The 15,521-nt window shown below is 39.3% G+C and overlaps 1 protein-coding gene across 3 annotated transcripts in view; it reads left to right on the top strand.

The window, feature by feature from the left end:
• OSBPL3 (oxysterol binding protein like 3) overlaps window positions 1-15,521 on the top strand; it is a 91,763-nt gene that overhangs the window by 33,813 nt on the left and 42,429 nt on the right. For all 3 annotated transcript variants that reach the window (XM_065627451.1, XM_065627453.1, XM_065627450.1), the window contains exon 3: window positions 9,827-10,068. In XM_065627451.1, coding sequence (XP_065483523.1) covers window positions 9,976-10,068 — 93 coding nt within the window. In that variant the 5' untranslated portion in view covers window positions 9,827-9,975. The remainder of the gene's footprint in view (window positions 1-9,826; window positions 10,069-15,521) is intronic.

The following is a 15,521-nucleotide window of genomic DNA, read 5'->3' as shown; positions in this document are numbered from 1 at the left end:
TAGGTTTTGTGTTGTAAGTCCTGATGGTCTAGAAAAGCCAGTACCATCCATATGTCAGCATTTTAGAAACAAACAGAAAAATGATGAGAAGTTGAGAGGAGAGTAGAGAGATAAAAGGTGAAAACCAAGAATAGGGGCACTCTTCTAATATCAGCCAGTTTAAGGGGAATCTACATCACTTGTAAATACTTCTGCTTATTGCTACTTTTATAGCCTATAATTAAAATCAAAGCTGTTAGTTGCTGTTCAAGTATAACCAACCTCAAAAATGCTGTGAAACCACCAAGATGCGAGACTGCACATATTGTAAAACACTTCACACTGTTGTCTGCTGTCTCTATAGCCTGTTTACAGCCACTGGAACTGAAGTGCAAAATGAGTGTACTCATTAGAAATAACAAATATGGATCGTTAAGTTGTAGCACCCTTTCACTGAGTTCAAATCCAGTTATTTGTAAATTATTCATTCTTACATATTGCTGAGGCATCTTAATTAAAAACTTCTGTCTTTTAAACTTCTAAAAATGCTTGAGAATGGGAATGTAGCTGAAGTGGGGTTTTTTGGTTGGTTTTTTTAATAATGCAGAATTTATTTTGTTTTTAATTAAATTCAAATAAATAGCTGGTAGCTAGCACTAACCTGAATCTAAATGTAAGATTAGGGACAGAGTATCCTTTTCAGGTCTGTCTGGATCATTTGACAGTAACACTGCTTGCACTTTCTCCCCCGAAACTTGGTGCTGACCACCCCTGCATTTGGCCAAAGCAAAGTATGTGAACTACCCCCTGTGACAAATGATTCTTCACTGCAGTGGAATAGGAAGGGCTCCTGTGATTTTTTTTTTTTTTTTTTTTTTAAAAAAAAGGAGGGAACTACTGATCTCCAGAAAAGGAACAGTAACAAATTGCTTGAGAGCAATAATTTCTTGTTTTGGTGGTTCTAAAAGTGGATATGTATTTGAGCTCTAATCTGCCAGCGGGGGCACTGGGCTGCTACTGAGACCCGTATCAGTTCTCAGCAGCTTTGCATTGACTCCGACCCCTACTGCTGCAGGCAGGCCGTGTTTTACATTGGGATGTCATACTGTGGTAGCCTCATACAAACAAACTTAGTGCATTAGAACTCTGTATATGTTGCTTGTTCTGTGCGGTCTGTAAATGTGTTACATTATTCACAAAGTCTTAAATGAAGCCTTCCTTTTTGGCCAGTCTCCTAACTTGCTTTTAGGTTTTGTTCCGCTGCAGTTAGGCAGCAATGGGACAAGATCTGACATGAAAGCACTCAGTCCGAAAGGGACCTTCTGTTCTTCCCAAGCATGGTTGCTGCTTCTGGAGCTTCGTGTTCACTTCCTTCCCTTTTCAAGGTCAAAAGTTCTCTTACCAGCCCTGTCCAAGTAGAGCCTCTAAGGTAACCCTAGCCTGATTCAGGTTCTCCTCCAGCATTTCAGAACTTGAGGAGGTGGTGGTGGGGTTCTATCATTTGAGAAGGGGAGAAGATCCCTTTTATGGTCTCTTTCCTGCTCCAGAGCAACCCTGTTAACCTGATTGGAGACCCTCATCTCCAGCCTGCTGCTGCTTTTGCTGACCAAACTATTGCGATTGATACTTTCTCATTCTGTGTTACTTAAGCAAAACATTGCATATAATTATTCAGATTTATTATCTGGTTTCCCATATCTTGCATTTCTCTGCTTCTAGGTCTCTTTCAGTTCATCTTTATCCTAAGCCATGAGGATAATGTTGCACAAAACCTGATCCGTGGAACCTCTTTCTTGGTTCCCATTGTCAAGGTGTTCATCACAGTCATAAATATGAATGGATTTAAGACCAGCTGTGATGTAGAATCTGCCAAGGCCGTGGTTCACTCCATCCACGTCTGCTTCTCACAGTTCTTGTCAACTGTTTCCAACGTGTTTCCAAGCAAAAGGGCACTGCAGGCATTGTCCTGTCTGTCCTTGAGGAGCTTCAGCCTAAGCCTTAAAAACTTTAATTTTTATTTAAAATAAACACATTCCTCTGTACACTTTTTTCTTTTTATTTGCATTTTTTAATTGAAAGGTGAGAGTTCACAAACTCTTACTTTTGGCATTAATAACAAAGATACTTAGCAGTTATAGTACTAATTGTCTTCAGTAGACTTTAATCGTGTTAATTGTTTCCTACAACACATCTCTAAAGTGTCAAGGTTTATTCTCATATTTCATGTTCAGAAACACAGTGTTGGGCAGTTGGTGGCCCATAGCCTAAGATGATGTTAGAAAGGGTTAACAATGATGTGCTAACAACTACCTGCCATTGTTCAGAATACTACATACCTCTTTTGATGTTTCAAGCTATCTTAATATGAACGACCTTCTGTAAAGAAATAATTCCATAATATGTAAAAGAAAGCCGTAGCTCTGTCTGCATTCATAAATACTAATGTAGTAAAGTATGCTGAAAAAGGTGTACTGGAGTGGACTTAAAGACAGAAGCCTCTGAAGCTGATCAAGAAGAAATGCGACATTTTCATAACTCCTGGTCATTAGACTTTATAAGGTGTGTAAATGAATTTCTGTGTATCCTAGGAAGAACTGAATCTTGTTACCACAGTCATTAAAGTTAATGATATTTAAAGTTTGATCTAATAGGCCTGCTTATAAAGGAGAAGCACTAATCATTCTCAGAGGGAAATGCTGTTTCCTTTGTAACTTTTATATTTTAGAACAGGAGTGTCAAATTCATTTTCACCGGGGGCCACATCAGCCTGCTTTAGAAATTAAGTGATATACACAAGACATACAGGACAAATCCAGTGTATTATAGAAAAACAGGTATCTGGGAAGGGGACCTTTAGGTTTTTGTTTGAGTTTGAGTTGCTGTGGGGTTGGTTTGTTGTGGTTTTGTTTTGTGGTGGCATTTGTTGTTGTTTTTTGTTTGTGTTGTTTGTTTGGTTGGTTCGTTGTGTTGGTTGGTTGGTTTGGGGTTTTTTTAGAAGGTAGATGATGCCGAAGTGTGAAAAGGAAGACACCACATCAAAGAGGACAAAGCAGGCTTGTTGGATCCTGCCACTCTTTAATGAACATCTGGTTTTCCTGAACGAGATAAAGGGTCTCTGCGTTGTGTTTGCTGTTCATACATAACCTATGACATTTTTCTTCAGACTTTGGTAAATATCATCCCTGGGTCACCAAAACTCTTCTGATAGTCCTATTTGCTGTTCTACTTGAAACCAAAGGTGGTTGGTTTGGGGTTTGTTTCTCCATAGTTAAACCAACCATGTCCGCTGGTTTAATAAAATACTTTGCTTGATGTCAACCTTGGCAGATTTATGCATCTCACAGCATTATGCAGCTTATCAGGTCATAAAGAGACAGTCTGATTCAAAGTTACTTGGATGCCTTCAATGATTTGACAGGAAAGTGATGTCTCTTTCTTGATGTACAGACAGTGCTGTCTTAAGATCTTGAATTACTACATGCTGGCAGACTGACAGATACTTCCACAAGAAGGCATTGACTTCCAGAATTAACACTGTGACTATCAAAACTGATCTAGGAGAACAAACAGTCTGTATCTCAGCAACGTTTTGGTAATAATGAGTGCAGTTGTAAAAAGGAATAAGCCTTGGGGTGTCAGTGGAATATCTTTGTTTTAGTGAACAAAGCAAAGCTTTAAATAGTAACAGCAGAAAAATGAAAGGTGACCAAGCTCATACCAAAGTTCTGATGGTGATGTTTCCACTCGTACCACCTCTCGGACATTATCATTAACAGATGGGCCTCTCCAAGGATTTTAGTACAGACTGTAAAATGATACCATGTGCCTGTTACTTTCCTTACTGCAAATGATAATAAGCCTGATCATTCTTTGTCTTTTCACTTGTAAGTTCTTCGCTAGATGAATGGCATTTCCAGTGCAAACAGACCCACTGCTTCTTTATTAATTGAGCAACCTCATTAGCACTGCTGCATGCAGTGTGTGTGCTCCCAGCGCAGGCTTTGGTCGCAGCTCAGGAGCTCTTATTTTCTGCTCTGTCCTCTTGACAGGGAGACTGTGGACTCCTCTGTTACTGGGTTACAAACTGGTTCCTATGGTCCCCCAGCTTCTGGCTTCTCAGTCGTGTGTGTGAGGGTCTCACAAAAAGCTGGAGGGGACACGTGGGTCCCCACTCAGTCTGGTGGCTCCTGCTGGAGAGCCCTGAGCTGCTGGGCTGTACTTAGAATCATAGAATCATTTCAGCTGGAAGAGACCCTCACGATCGAGACCAACCATAACCTAACTCTGGCACTAAACCATGTCCCTAAGGACCTTGAACCTTAGTCAAGTCTTTTTCTGAAAGGGGTGAGGGGACAAGGAGAATTACTCATTATTTAGGACCTGACTGTGAGCTAGGTCAGTCTTGTTAGTTATGTTTCTCAACTGCGATTAAAAGTTGAGTGGAAAAGGTGGTTTCACAGCTAACTAATTACCATAATAATACAGACATTACTGCATGTATTTTCCTTATTGCTAGTCACCAAGATTTTTAACGTATCTGTCTAGAATATATACGCAGCAAATTCTTTTTATAGAAGTGTCATCTATTGCAGATCTCCTGGGGGGTAGAGATAGTGTCAAGATTATGCATTTAAAGTGAATCATGTTGCATGCAGTATTACAGTCAGTTTCTATGGATGTAAGTGAAAAGTGGTATTTTTATATAGACTTATCTTTCAGGATACTAATTGACTATTTCTAAAGTTATATAAGATTTTTATAAGGATTGGATTATTTGCCTCAAGGGCTAGTGAAACAGCAGATATTTGCTTTGCTTCAGGAGTCTGACTAGACTTGATATGGAAATGTGGTGCTCTTTGTCTTCCTTGGGATGTATTCTACTGGCTTGTTTCTGGGTTTTTTGGTTTGGATCTTTGCTTTCCATACATTGGAACATGCAGGATTTTCCTTTATCGTGAACCGAACATTATATATGAAATATAATCATGGAGTATATTTGTCATTTTTCTACCTTTTTCCCTTTCCCACTCTGTGTAGCTCTTGATTAGGCAATTCAGAGAGTTTTGTTTGAACTAGATTTTCCTCTTTTGGGTCACTGAAATAGCGTGATTTCGTTACTACAACAGCCTCCCTAAGGAGGTGGGCTAGATGGAAATAACTGTTTCTTTGCATCACAGACTACTTCAGAGAGTAGCATGTGTCTATGGTTAATGAAAGCATCTGCTCAACAAAGGTTGTGATTCGGTCGATGTCTAGAGATGGCGCCTGTCTGATGGTAGGCAGTTCTGAAATACTTCCTGCTGTTTGAACGTTTGCTTTCAAAGACAATTTAATAACTTAGTTGTTTTAAGCTTTTTTTTAAATGCTTGCTTCTGGAAGTTTTCTTCTGCAACACTACAGTATTTGTGCACTTTGCCCTTCAATAATACGAATCTTATGGTAAATCAGGAACAGCTAATACCCTCCTCAAAAATACACATCCAGTAGTTATACGTAGCATATCTGTAGTCTATAAATAATTCTTTCCTTTTTTTCAGCCAGATAAGACACTAGGATAGACTAAAGCTGACAATTTGAAGTATAATAGAGAAAGCCATGAAAGTATTAGTTAGAAAAGACTATTGTTTTGTTTATTCAGGTGGGCATGAGTGAATGTAACTCAGTGATTTAATAATAGCTACAGAGCAAAGGTTTCGATACAGATTCTTTTTCAATTCTGTGACAGTTACTCAGTGTTGCTGGCAAGTCTGATTTGGATTGCTCAGTCCTGTGCTTGCTGTGTCCACATGACTCTCATCAGGCTTTCTGTTGTTCCCCTTCTTCTATCCACAAAACCTTGATTGACTACAGTTATAGAATGAGATGTACGCTTCCAGCTTTGGCGCTCACAATCTCTCTTCAGTGTTCTTTTGCTGCTGAATCAGCTCTGAAGCAGCTGTTAAGGCTTTCTTTTTGTTCCAGAGCTGTAATAAAAATAATTGCATAATGTTGGTTTTTTTTTTAGTGCAGTTTTCCATTTTTTCTGAATTTCTGCTTTTCTTCTTTTGTGTGAGATATGGAAAAACTTGGATTTTGCTGTAATGTTATTGCTTTGAGAGTTGCAAGAGATCAATTGTGATACTGAGAAGCTGCTTTGAATTAGTGCAGTTTCAAAGGTTTGAAGACAATTTAGGATGGTACTTTTAAAAAAAAAAATAGGTTTTCCTGTTGTACATAGTATCATGTTTGCATGAGCTTTAATTGGTGCAGAATGATAAAGTTCTTAGTGCCAGATGATAAGTAGAGATAGTGCCGTTTATAAGTTTAGGCTGTAGTAGCTATAAATAACACTTGCTACTCATGTATTCTTAGTTCTTTAAAAAGTACCTGGTGAGGTCATTTGCAAAAGTACTCTCTTGGCCTACTTTTGCTGCTGTTGACTTGATAATGAACAGTTAGGCCAATACTTAGCACCTGTGAAAATTTCCTGTCCTAAATTTATTTGGATTTGCCTCAGTCTCATACCTTTGATTCGTCTTTTTAGAGTAGCCCAGAGTAAGTGGTGCTGTGTGCTCTGGAGGAAAGGTGGCCGCAAACACGGTGTGGCTCGGGGAGGAGCAAAATGTATTAAACCTGGATTATAATGGCCTCAAAACATCAATTTTAGCTGCAATCTTAGCTTAGTTAGCATAATACTGATTTTTACATTTGCTTTAAAGTTGTAATTGCGCTTGTACCTGGTAGCCTTAAGTTCCACCAGTAACGTAAAACATCAGTCGCCCTAGAGAGGCCCAGTCACGGCTGCTGGCAGCCAGAATATGAGAGCCAGTTTGGTTTGTGAGATCAGTGTTTTTGCACCTTCCAGGAAGAATAAATGGGTTATTGTTGAAGGGCAACCACAGTTTTCTTTTCTCTCTCTCTCTTTTTTTTTTTTTTTTGTCCCCTTCCCCTGAACTCGAGAATTTAAAATAGGCACAAAATAGTTGCTGGAGCATGCAGCAGTTTTCACAGATGAGCTGGGGCCATGTTAATGATTCAATATGCACTTGCGCATTCAAATCTGGAAATCTCAAGGTAGTAGGTTAAATTAGTGGGAAACACAAATAAAATAATAAAACAGTTTGAAGAGAGGGTACACTTCACTCCTGACTTCTTCAGGGCTGGTACTAAAAGCTTTTTCTTCAGCCCATGTAGTAAATAATTTGAAGGAATAAAGGGAAATTCCAAAGCCCCATTTTGGAAGCAGACTGACAAAATACTTGAGGTGCTTTGTGTCAGATTTATCCCACCTGTCTCCTGCTCCTCATTTAAGCAGCTCTGGTTAGGTGGCTGAATCACCTTCAGCTTACTGGGACCCTGGAGAAGTGCCCATCTCTCTTTCTGAATTGGGAAAGACAAATGATGTTGCCCTAGGAGATCTTAAATAGTTAGGTGGCCTAAGTCTATGTCTAGATGATGTCAATGTAAGCAAGTAGAGCAGTGCAGTAAAAGTGAACCTTTGTAGGGAGTCAGTTAAAGGTGAGGACCCAACATCTACACTAGGATGGGACTGACTAGTCAGGACTAGCTCTAGTCTGGTGCCACGGACTCAACGCTGTGAGCACTGGATGTGCTCCTAGAGCACAGTTCATCCAAAAGGGATTTGCTTTCCGTGTTCCAAGACTGTCCTGCAGTGCAAACCTAAATGTTGCAAGACTAGGGGCACCAGGAGATTTGCAGCAGAAGTTCCCTTCAGCTCTGTCCTAAAATGCTAATATAGCCACACCTTAACTTCCTTTAGACTCCACACCACAGATGTGATGATAGAAATACTCTTCTGATTATATGGCTTCTTTTTGTGTTAAAGTCCATGAGACCTCGGGTTTTTTCAGTTACGTGATGCTTCCAGGACATCGCAACCCCTGCGTTGTGTGTTCAAACAGGCAAAGGGCATCATATAACTCTCACACAGTGTGTCCTGGAGATACACCCTCAGGGTACCGATGACAGCAACTTTCAGTGCATTTTACTGTAAATTAGAGCCTGTTTCTTGCCATACACTCTGCCAAGCTTTTCCAAGAAGCCAGATAGTCACCAATGGAAACGATAAAGTGCTCATTTTGGATGTGGAGCAGTGAAGAGGACAGGCGGTTATGTGAGCAAAGAGTGTGCCCAAAAAGTAAAGCACTTGCTGCATGATACGTGCAAGGGAGTATCTGAACAATGAGTTTGCAGGAAGTGTGTTTCCATTCCTGTGGTGAATATTTGACCTCTGCTTGTTAACAGAGATGTTATCATTAAACTCTGTTACTAAATGCAGCTTGAAACTAAGCAAGAAAGTTATACTTTATGCTTACTCTACAGTTTAAAACCTGCGTAAATTGAGAGAAATCTAAACCTGTTAAAAGTGCTAGTTCTTAATGAAATGCCACACAAATTTATCTTTTAGATAGGAAGTGACTATACCTTTTCCTAAACTCACTATTCCTAATCTCAGTAGTAATTTCAGTGTAAAACCCATGAGGGTAACTGAGTATTTCTAACTAGATAAGGTAAATGCCATGCAGAAAGACCTTGTTTCAGGGGAAAAGATGGCATGTTGGTTGAAATGTTACAGCAAACTATATTGCCAAAGAGGCAGTGTAGGTTGGAAAAGGTCTTTGTTTGGAATTTGGGTGCTTCAGGCTATAGCAATAGGGAGAGAAGTTTTCTGCAGCATACTGTTTTCTTCATTTTAAGTATAGCACCTGGGGTTTGTTAGTTGGTTGGGGTTTTTTGTGTGTTTTGGTTTTTTAAGAGAAACGAATTCTGAAAATACATAAAGTGCTTTACTAGAGATCTTAAAATGCTGCTTCTCTTGGAATAGGTTTTTGAGCCTCTTCAAGAAAAGATGAACGGCAAACTTCAGTAAACCAGTGAGCCCAGTTCAGGACTGTTCTGATAGTGCAAGCAAGAGGACTGTGAAATAGTTGCCTCCCTGTTTCAGCAAGGAAATTTCTCTTCTCTGTATGGAAACTTCCTTATCTTCCTCAGTGGTGGTTTTTACACTCTTCCTAATGTGCGAATTCCTTGCCCAAGGCACAATCTGAAGTGACACACAATTCACAAAGCTGCTTTGCTACTCCAGGTTTTGGAGAGCATCACCCTTGTGTTATGTCCTCTGTCTGGTTTTCAAAAAAATATGCAGTTACCATGACAACTCCTGCCCACACTGGAAATCTGTTATTGGGAGTTTCTGGCATGGCTTTTATTTGCACATGCTGCAAACAGCACTGTTATTAAACAGACTGTTAATTATTCTTCCAATCACTGACTGAGACAACTGATGTGACAATAGTTAAAACTTTCTGATTCCAGCTAAGAGCGGTCGTGCAAAGTGAGCTGAGTTTGCATGCTCACTGCTTTTATGTATTGCTCTTTTATGTAGAGAGATTTATTATTTTTTCCTTACAAGCTGAAGCCATGCTTACTTGATTAATTTATCAAGAAACTGGGAAAAAGAGTGGGGGTTTTTTATTACTCACCATCCTTTTTGGGAGACATTTTCTTAGATGCTTTCTTCTCATTTTGAGGGTGTTTAGTTCCATTTTATATAGATATTTATTGTTCTCTATGTGTCTTTATTATTTTTTAAAGAATTTAAGTATTTTAAAAGATGCTTGATACTGTACTTTGTCCTCTGAATAAATAGTAACAATTGAAGCATGTGTTTAGGATCCAAAATTCATGTTGTTCCTGTTTGAGACTTGATTGCTAAATGTATTTCTAATAATGTACAGTAGTGCAGTCAGCTTGTATTACCGAAGGCTTTATTATGATTCATGCTACAGAATGACAGGAAGAGACAGTATCTGATAACTTGACTTTTTGTTTTTATTTCCCCTTTTAGGAATTTCCCTGGGATGCAGATCATGCCACTGGACTGCATTTGGATGAAGGATGAGTTCTGCGTTTCTCTCAGGAGTCTTCCAACACATTTCTTAATTACCTTTTAATGGTGTTCTAAGTGAGCTTATGTGAAACAAATGGTATTGCATCATGAGTGAAGAAAAAAGCCTTGGTGCATCCCAGAAGATGTTGTCTCCTTCAAGAAGTACTAGCAGCTGCTCCTCCAAGCAGGGAAGTCGACAGGTAATACAAACTTTTTTAACCAAACTGAAAGCATTACTAAGACTGGCTTTTATTTTTGCTCTTGAATATCAGCCAAACTCTTAAACTCCCTTTTCCTGTTGCTTGCTTGTTTTATTTCATCACATGTTTTCCTTACTCTCTTTTTGTAGTTGGTAGCACTGTCTTATTTTGAGTCAGATGCATTAAACACACATTACCAAAGAACAGGCACTTGTAAAACTGGAATGCCAACAGTGGCTTTGAATTTCTGCCACGTTGTATGTGTGGTGTCTTTATAGTGAAATATTGCTGGCGTAAAGGCTTGGTCTCAGTGATTTGATCCTGAAATCCCAAATCTTCCATGTAGGGTACCACTTTTGTGGCAGGATATTGTGTACCTGCTCTGCTTATCTCAGGTTTCCAGGGAAAGGTGTGCCTGTGTGTCTGAAAGAGAAAGCATTTTTCTGAAACTTGAACTAGGGCCTCTTTGACAATGAAAAAGTGCCTGTGAATGCCTATGTGCGCTGGTTGTTGCTGTAGAACTGTAGTTAAGAAAATAAGTATGCGTGTAATGTGGTGCATCTCAGTGACTAATGCAAAGGATGCTTTGTTTTCCGCAGAGCTGATGCCATTCTTTAAACCTCACAGTTTTAAAAGATATGTTTACGAGTGTTTGCACCTGACAAATGAGACTGCTGGAGACAGCTTTTGGTGGGCAAGAAACATTGACCGGCAGCCACACTGAGAATTGAGCTTAAACACACTCAATCCATGTTTGCAAAATCATGAGCAATGTGCTCAACATAAACTTTTTTTTTTTTTACAGCTCCTGGCTTAGTGGAGCTCTTGAAGCTGGCTCAGGTTGAAATATTAATTGGAATTGAGCATCCAAATCCCCCTAAAGCTTTGGAGACCTCAGCTGTGTTTTGAAATAGCACCTGCTTTTCTGGGACTTCTGGCCCTCTACATAAAATTGGCAAGGCAGACAAATCTCTGAACAATTTATGGCTTTTAAAGTGCTGTGCTTATAAGAAATGCTGTGCATGTCTAGTATACTGAGCAAAGAAATACTTGATTTTGGCATGCCTTTTTTTGTTTTCCTGCAACGTTATTTTTTATATCCTCAGTATGAGATTGCCTTTAAAAAAGTGTAATTTGAAACATTTGGTATTGTCTGTTTCAACAGTTTGTGTCTATCAAGTGTAATCATGTAGTATTTTAATAATAAGATTTACATGAGCATGACTAAATCCACTGATGTGTTAAGCAGCCAGTATAAGGAACCATATTTATGCAGAAACAATTTCTGCAAGAACCTCGCTTATTGCCATTTAACACGATCAAATCTGTTGGCTAGCTCAGGTTTTTGATACTATTATAGTGGGTTCCATTCCTTGTCCATTTTGTTGTCACCTGCTCTCTTTGGAGAAAATGAATAATTCAGTAAGGTTTAATGTTATTTTGTCAATCCTGAATTTTTTTAGTCTTTGATCCTTGTACAAAAATGTGAAGTGTACCTGGCCAAGGTGAGAGCTGCGCCTTGGTGTTTTGTTTGTATTCCTGGTATATCCGTGATCGTGCATTATAGCCAGGCAGATGGTAAATTGCCTCATACACCTGTCAGATCAAGCTAAATGGAGGTATAAAGTAGGTTGTTTCCTAATGTATATTGAAGAGCAATACAGTTGATATTTCATTGTGATGTTATAATATGGGACATCATGATAAGTATCCCCACTTTGATCAGTGTTTCAATGTTAATCTTTTCATTGTTGGTCGTTGCAATACCAAGTAACAGCATACTTTTGCATCTAGGGAAGACACATCGGTTGACTGGCTGTCCGCGTTTTCAGGGACTGGTAATGACAGAGGCAAGACCACGGAACTGGAGAGTTTGTGTGACTTGTTATGTGCTGGGACATGATCACTAAGCAGGGCTAGAAGCTCTGCTTGCTTGCTTTTTCTACATAGTCTGAAAATTTACAAACATGTTTTTTGGAAATTATATGTGCTTTTTAAGGTTCAACTGGTCTTTCTATTATTTTTATTTTTAAATAGGGACTCCTAATATTTCTAAGGAATACTTTAATACTTTATTTCCTTCTTTACCAAGTGCAATAACTTCCTAGCTTATCCTATAACTTTGTTTGCATCTGCTGAAGTGATCTAGACATCTTCCTTCAAAGTAGTAAAATTTAGAAAGAAAAAAAAATTTCTGAATTACAGTTTCTTTCATCATCGTCAGTGTTTATGTGCATGGCTGCATATTGCTGTTCCTTCCTTAATTCCCTGGTGTTTTTCACATGGCTGTTTTTCACACTGAAGTTGTCTTGCAGTTTACAGAACAAACTGTTTTGCTCAGGAAAACAAAGATTTAAATATCCTGTGCAGTATACACTCTGGATATTTACTTAACAATAACATATGTGTCGTTTTCCCTTGATTTTTAAAAATTTGTTAATTATAGTTTGCGATGATAGCATGTTTCAGTGGATGTTTTGTTAGACATACTCTTCTGCGCTGCATGTGGAAAGAAGGATGTCTAGGTCTAACAGAGGCAGTACTCTGCAAGACACAGCAGTGCTTTGGGTGAGGAATGGATATCTTCTCCCTGTTCCTGCTCCCCAAAAGGCTCTGGGCTTACAGATTATAAAGATCTTTACCTTCCTAGATAGGACCTCTCTTTAGTCGTGTAAACCATATAGTGTATATTTTAAAATCTAAATTGTTGGTCTCGGCAGTGAGGAGGTTGAGATTTCTTACGTCCTGTCCCTTTGCTCCCCCCCTCCCATGCAGGATTTGTTGTCACACTTGATCGAGTAGTTTTGTTTATGTCGTTAATTGCTTCTTTTCTCACTCAGCCTCCTGTATTGGTAAATAGGGGCTTCACAGTCCATCCCTGCTAGTACCCACCTGCTCAGCGCTGACAAAACTGGGCATGAGTGATGCTGCTGTCTGAGTTATTTAATTTGCTGTTTTCATCTGTGTGTTAGTTTAAATGACAGCACTTTAGATTGTTGCTGTTAACTTAATAGAACACCTAAAGTTCTATAAATCTGTTAAAAAATCCCCTAATTTAAAAAGTACCACAGAGATTTTTTTTTTTTTTTGCAAAGCCCTAGTAGAAAAATAATACTGTTAGTAATACTTTCTTATTAATAGTGCCATGAACGTTGAAATCATTTTGCTATATGCTGTGCAGATTGAGGAGTGAAGTGCTATGATTTTGATATTCTTTCCTTCATCTTCCAGCTCCACAGAGGGCTTCTTGTTCCTCCTTCAAACACTTGTGCCTCTCTCAGGGACCTTCAGAGCTGGGCTCGCTGCTTGCAGGTTTACAACAGATCTGCCGGACAGGTCCTTTTCTCTGTGCTGCTGGTGTGACGCAGCGGTTCTTTTAATCTGATAAAGTGGGAAGAAATTTTGAAACACGCAAGGGAAGGGACCTGGACAGTTCATTTGTTTTTCTCCCCAAAATAGTGAGATCTGAGTTTTGAGTCTCTCTGATTTCCTAGGCACAGACTGTGTTGCAGGTACATACTGGCACCAGATAATAAGCAGCTACCCTAGACTGGGATATGGAACCCCTGTAGTACAAAGTACACGTGTCAGCGGTGTAGAGTATGAGTCCTGTGATGCAGAAGACGGGCCACTATGCCGAAAATGAACTGAATTAAGCAGAGCTGCAGACTTGGTGGGGCCTACTCCTTCCTTTGCTAAACCTGGTGTCCTTTTTCTGCCAGATGCAACACATTTGCAGTGTGAACTGAAGATGTTAACAGTTAATCCCGTTCCACTAAGTTCACCTTCACCTTGAAGGCCCATAGCAGGTTGGAGGCTACTGCCACGTCCCACCTCTGCTTTCCTACTTCAGTCATTGGAAGGGGTCTCTTACACAAACCCATAATTCAAACTGTGTTTTGTGAGGAAGGAAAACTGGTATTGATATTATTTAAATTTAAATTGACCTGTAAGCAGAAGTAGATATATTGTGGTAGTTATTTTTAAATCTGATTTGTTAACTAACTTTTAAAATAGATTCAGTAGGGAAAAGCTCTGTCAGGAGAGCTGCTTAAAAAAGCTCATGTTCTAAAAAAGAAAATGAGATAATTTCTGCCAGTTTTATGAACCGTAACGAATGCTGTAGTTGCAGCTGATGCCAACCCTTATCCTCCACAAAGCAGGCTTCTATTTTTGGCACTTTAAAATATTCGGTACAACTGACTGCATTTTACACTGGAGAAAGTCTGGCACTGTCATCTGTTTCGTTCAGGGAGCTGCAAGTGCAAGCATTGGTCTGAGAGCTGTTCAAACTCATTACTTCATCCTTTCTTCTGAAATAATTTGCTTTGAGGAGCTGTATGGTACAGAATATTGCAAAAAATGAGGCGGCATTTGTTTTATTAAATAAAGAAAATGACTACTGTTACCTAATGATAGAGTTATCTCTGAAGACCAAAGTGTATGGTTTTTGTTTTGTTTTGTTTTGTTTTTCTCAGCCAAAGAGCGGGTATAGCCAAGTAGCAACTACTGCAGGATGAATTTCCAGTGCTGAAAGGAACACCTCTGGACCTGAGAAAAGTAAAGACTATGTTCCTCCCTCAGCCTCGAGCAAAACTTCTGCCTGGGCAGCAAATGCAGTGTTGATAATTTTGTGCAGATATTGGCCCCTAATGATAAAAAAAATCTTTTGCAGTGTCATAACCTTGACACTGCCAATCTGGACATCAAGCTTATGCTAGAATTGTTAATGCCACTCAGCTGGGAGTTTGTTGTGTGGTTTTTTTTCTTTTTTTTTTTTTTGGAGGAGGGGTGGTGGTGGTTGATTTGGTTTGTGTTTTTAATTTAGCACTGTGGTTTGAGGTATCTCTTCCAGTTCCCTGTTGCGGGATAACAACCAGCAAAATAGAGCATAACCTAAATTCTTCCAGCAGCTTTCAGGAAATCCTGTGTCTCCAATTTGTTCCTCTGCTGTTTCAGACAGATGAGAGAAGTTGATAACCAACCAGCCTGATTAATTTGCCTTCATTTCAGAGAGTAAGCAGTTTTCTTTTGCTTCTGCAGCTGCTCCCAGCAATAGCCAACTGACGCTTTTTCCTCATTAAATGAGATGTCACATCTCTCGCTGAACAAAATACCAGTCGAGATTCTGTAGGGTTTGGATCAAGAGTGAATGGATCCAAAACGAGTTGCAACAGCAGTGTTTTGAAAAATGTGCAAGTTTGGGGGTTCAGGTGGGAAAGGTTGGACTCTTTTTGAGAGATATATGTGGAAGAGGACCAAATGCTGTTACTGCACTGTTGTACCGTGCATATATCCAGCAGATCCCCAAAATGTTAGTTCTCTGAGCTATTCCTTGCTTTTCCTTGGGCAACTTAGTTGATTGAATAGTCTTACACGTTTAAAAGGATTAATTTCTAATCCAACTAAAGCTGTGTTTACATAAAGTTTGCAGTTAAGTGTGAGGTTCCCAG

This window comes from Caloenas nicobarica, chromosome 2 (genome assembly GCF_036013445.1).
Source record: "Caloenas nicobarica isolate bCalNic1 chromosome 2, bCalNic1.hap1, whole genome shotgun sequence".
NCBI lineage: Eukaryota > Metazoa > Chordata > Aves > Columbiformes > Columbidae > Caloenas > Caloenas nicobarica.
The sequence above is the reverse complement of the archived record's forward strand: the minus strand, read 5'-3'. Positions and strand labels throughout refer to the sequence as shown.